The 3022-nt window shown below is 37.2% G+C and overlaps 1 protein-coding gene across 1 annotated transcript; it reads left to right on the top strand.

Annotated features, from left to right (window-relative positions):
* The first annotated feature begins 1652 nt into the window (after positions 1-1652).
* LOC138897944 (uncharacterized mitochondrial protein AtMg00810-like) lies at positions 1653-2820 on the top strand. The gene is made up of 2 exons (XM_070183970.1): positions 1653-1852; positions 2226-2820. Exons 1-2 carry the CDS (start codon positions 1653-1655, stop codon positions 2818-2820), a joined length of 795 nt encoding a protein of 264 aa, XP_070040071.1.
* Positions 2821-3022: the final 202 nt, after the last annotated feature.

Genomic DNA, 3022 nt, shown 5'->3' with positions numbered 1-3022 from the left:
ACTCCTATATTTTGTGATAACACTAGTGCTATATGTGTGTCAAAAATTTACGTGCATCACTCTAGGGCAAAGCATATAGAAATCAAGCATCATTTTATCCGTGATCAGGTAGCAAAATGTGATATTGTATTAGAATTCATTAGTTCTGAGTCTCAATTTGCTGATATTTTTACAAAACCTCTTTTAGAATAAAGATTTTGTTTACTGCGCAAAAAGATTGGCATTATGCCTATTTTGTAAAAACAATCTTTTGTATATGTATAAAATATTTTACTTCCATACTTAAGTTTGCTTAATTGATTAAGTGTATTAATTTTGATGTAAGTGTAATTATTACACTTCCATCGGTGCCGCCGAAGCAACTCCTCAGAAGTGTCACTTCCTTCTGAACCTGGCTTTTCCCTTAACCAATGCAACTCTTCAAACTTCCAAATGCCTAGATAAGTATCCTCTTCTCCCTCTCATTCTTCATCTCTTCTCACAAAATTCCCTTACTATGGCAAAAATAAACCTCTCATCTTCCACTGCCACCAGACAGAGCAGACGATTTTAGAAAACCCACAACCCCGAAGAAACCATAGACCTGGAATCATCCCTCGACTCAGACTTCCTCAAAACTGACAATGAAAGCAGAGAATCATCGTAGGATCTACCTTTTAGCCAAAAAAGGCGGGAAAGAGGCCTATGGATCAAACCCCCCAAAAGCCTGCATGAAAGAAAGGGAAAATGAAAAGCACAGATTTTGGGCCAGAGGACAAACTAAACTTCTCTGGACCAAGTGAGAAATCAAGTTTTGAGTCCTATAAGTCAAAATCTATGGCTTATGGACGCTCTGTAAGTCTTTCTCTTATGAAACATTTGCACTGTGATGTGATTGCTATTTTTGACTTTCAACTTCTTTCTTCTCTGTTTGATACAATGGGAAATTCTGTGTATGGAGAGCTTGTGAGAATGTTCTATGCCAATATGTTTGTTAATGACAAAGATGACTTGGAATCCGTGGTTTTAGGCACTCGGATTGTTCTTGATTCTTATTTATTTGAGAAGATATGTTCTGCTAAGTTTCACGAGTATGATGTTTTTGTGCAAAACTCCTGGCCAAAAAATTTTGAAGTTTTCTTAGAAGAGGCAAAGCCTTTCTGTCTGATAACCCTCCCGACATTGGTCCTAGAAATCTCAAGTTTGAACACTGAGTTTTAGCCCACATGATAGCCACCACTTTACTTTGTAGAACCGGGTCCGTCAGCACATTGTCTACTAGAGATATGTTTGTTCTATATTGTCTTGTGAACAATAAAAGACTTGACTGGTTTGTGTGGATTTGTCGGTATATGCTTGAAAGTATCGGGGATATATCCTCTTCTGCTGCATGTCTACCCTATAGTTTACTCATCTTACATATTCTTGAAGTTATGAAGGTTGATTTGGCACCTTTCTTACCCAAGCATATTACCAGTACCTATGATAAGACATGCTTTGCAATGATGGGTTGCACCTTAAGTGACAATGGATGAGTCAGGCGTGCCAAAGTTGAAAGTGCTCCAGTACAGGTTGAATCACCCATTGAACCAACATAGACTCAGCCGATTGCCACTAACAACCTACAACAGATTCAGCATAATCTAGATAAGGTAAAAATCCTGCTCATTGCAATGAAAGAACAGGTGAACAAAATCAGGGAAGTCACCAAGGAACCAGGTACAGATGTAGCCAAGCTCAGGTTGGACATGGGAGCCACGAGGAGGCAAGAGATCTGGGCATTCAACTCTATGACAGAAAAGATGGACAAAATCACCAAAGAAGTTGAAACCTCCTATGACTCTTTCTGCACCAAAGTGACCAATACCCTGAAGTACTTTCTAGGGAGAAACTAAGGCAGTGCGTGTGTGTGTGCTCATAAAGGATTCAAACTATTTCAAATGGATGTAAAAAGTGCCTTTCTAAACGGATACATCTCTGAAGAAGTATACGTGAAGCAGCCTCCTAGATTTTAAGTGAAAGCTTCCCAAATCATGTATTCAAGCTGTCTAAAGCTCTTTATGGACTCAAGCAAGCTCACCGAGCATGGTATGAAAGATTAAGCTCATTCTTTCTAAATCAAGGTTTCAAATGAGGTAATATCGACATAAATTTGTTTATTAAGCACTCAAATTCAGGTAATCTTATTACTCAAATTTATGTTGATGATATTATTTTTGGAAGTACTAACTCTGTACTATGTGAAGAATTCGCTTACGCTATGAAAGGAGAATTCGAAATGAGCATGATGGGAGATTTAACTTTCTTTCTTGGAATCAAATCAAACAAACTCCCAAAGGGATCTTTATCAGCCAAACCAAGTACACCAAAGAACTTATAAAGAACTTTGGCATGAAGAATGCAAAGTCCATTGGAACTCCCATGAGTCCAACAACTACGCTTGAAGAAGATAATAATGGAAAAAGTGTGGATGAAATGATATATAAAGGAATGATTGGATCTTTATTATATCTCACTACTAGTCAATCAGATATAATGTTCAGTGTGTGTAAATGTGCAAGGTTTCAGTCGGCTCCAAAAGAATCCCATCTTACTGCAGTTAAACACATTATTAGATATCTTATTGGGACCTCTGAATTAGGATTATGGTATGCTCACTCTAACAATTCTATATTAAAAGGTTTTTCAGATGTAGATTTTGCAGGTGATAAGATTGACATGAAAAGTACTAGTGACACATGCCAACTGTTGGGAAATGCTCTAATTTCCTGGCATAGCAAGGAACAAAATTGTGTTGCTTTGTCAACTACTGAAGCAGAATATTTAGCTGTTAGAAGTTGATGTACACAAGTTCTTTGGATCATGCATCAACTTCTCGATTATGATTTATCTATTACCTCTACTCCTATATTTTGTGATAACACTAGTGCTATATGTTTGTCCAACAATTACGTGCATCACTCTAGGGCAAAGCATATAGAAATCAAGCATCATTTTATCTGTGATCATGTTGCAAAAGGTGATATTGTATTAGAATTCATTA

The sequence above is a fragment of the Nicotiana tomentosiformis genome, chromosome 8 (assembly GCF_000390325.3).
Source record: "Nicotiana tomentosiformis chromosome 8, ASM39032v3, whole genome shotgun sequence".
Lineage (NCBI taxonomy): Eukaryota > Viridiplantae > Streptophyta > Magnoliopsida > Solanales > Solanaceae > Nicotiana > Nicotiana tomentosiformis.
This window is presented reverse-complemented; position numbering and strand designations above follow the sequence as displayed.

What these genes read in the sequence shown, in the direction of transcription:
- LOC138897944 (XM_070183970.1), top strand. Translation starts at nt 1,653, where the DNA reads ATGAAAGAACAGGTGAACAAAATCAGGGAAGTCACCAAGGAACCAGGT. An exon ending in AAAGTGACCAATACCCTGAA is followed by an intron (nt 1,853 to 2,225) that starts GTACTTTCTAGG and finishes TACTATGTGAAG; the next exon opens with AATTCGCTTACGCTATGAAA.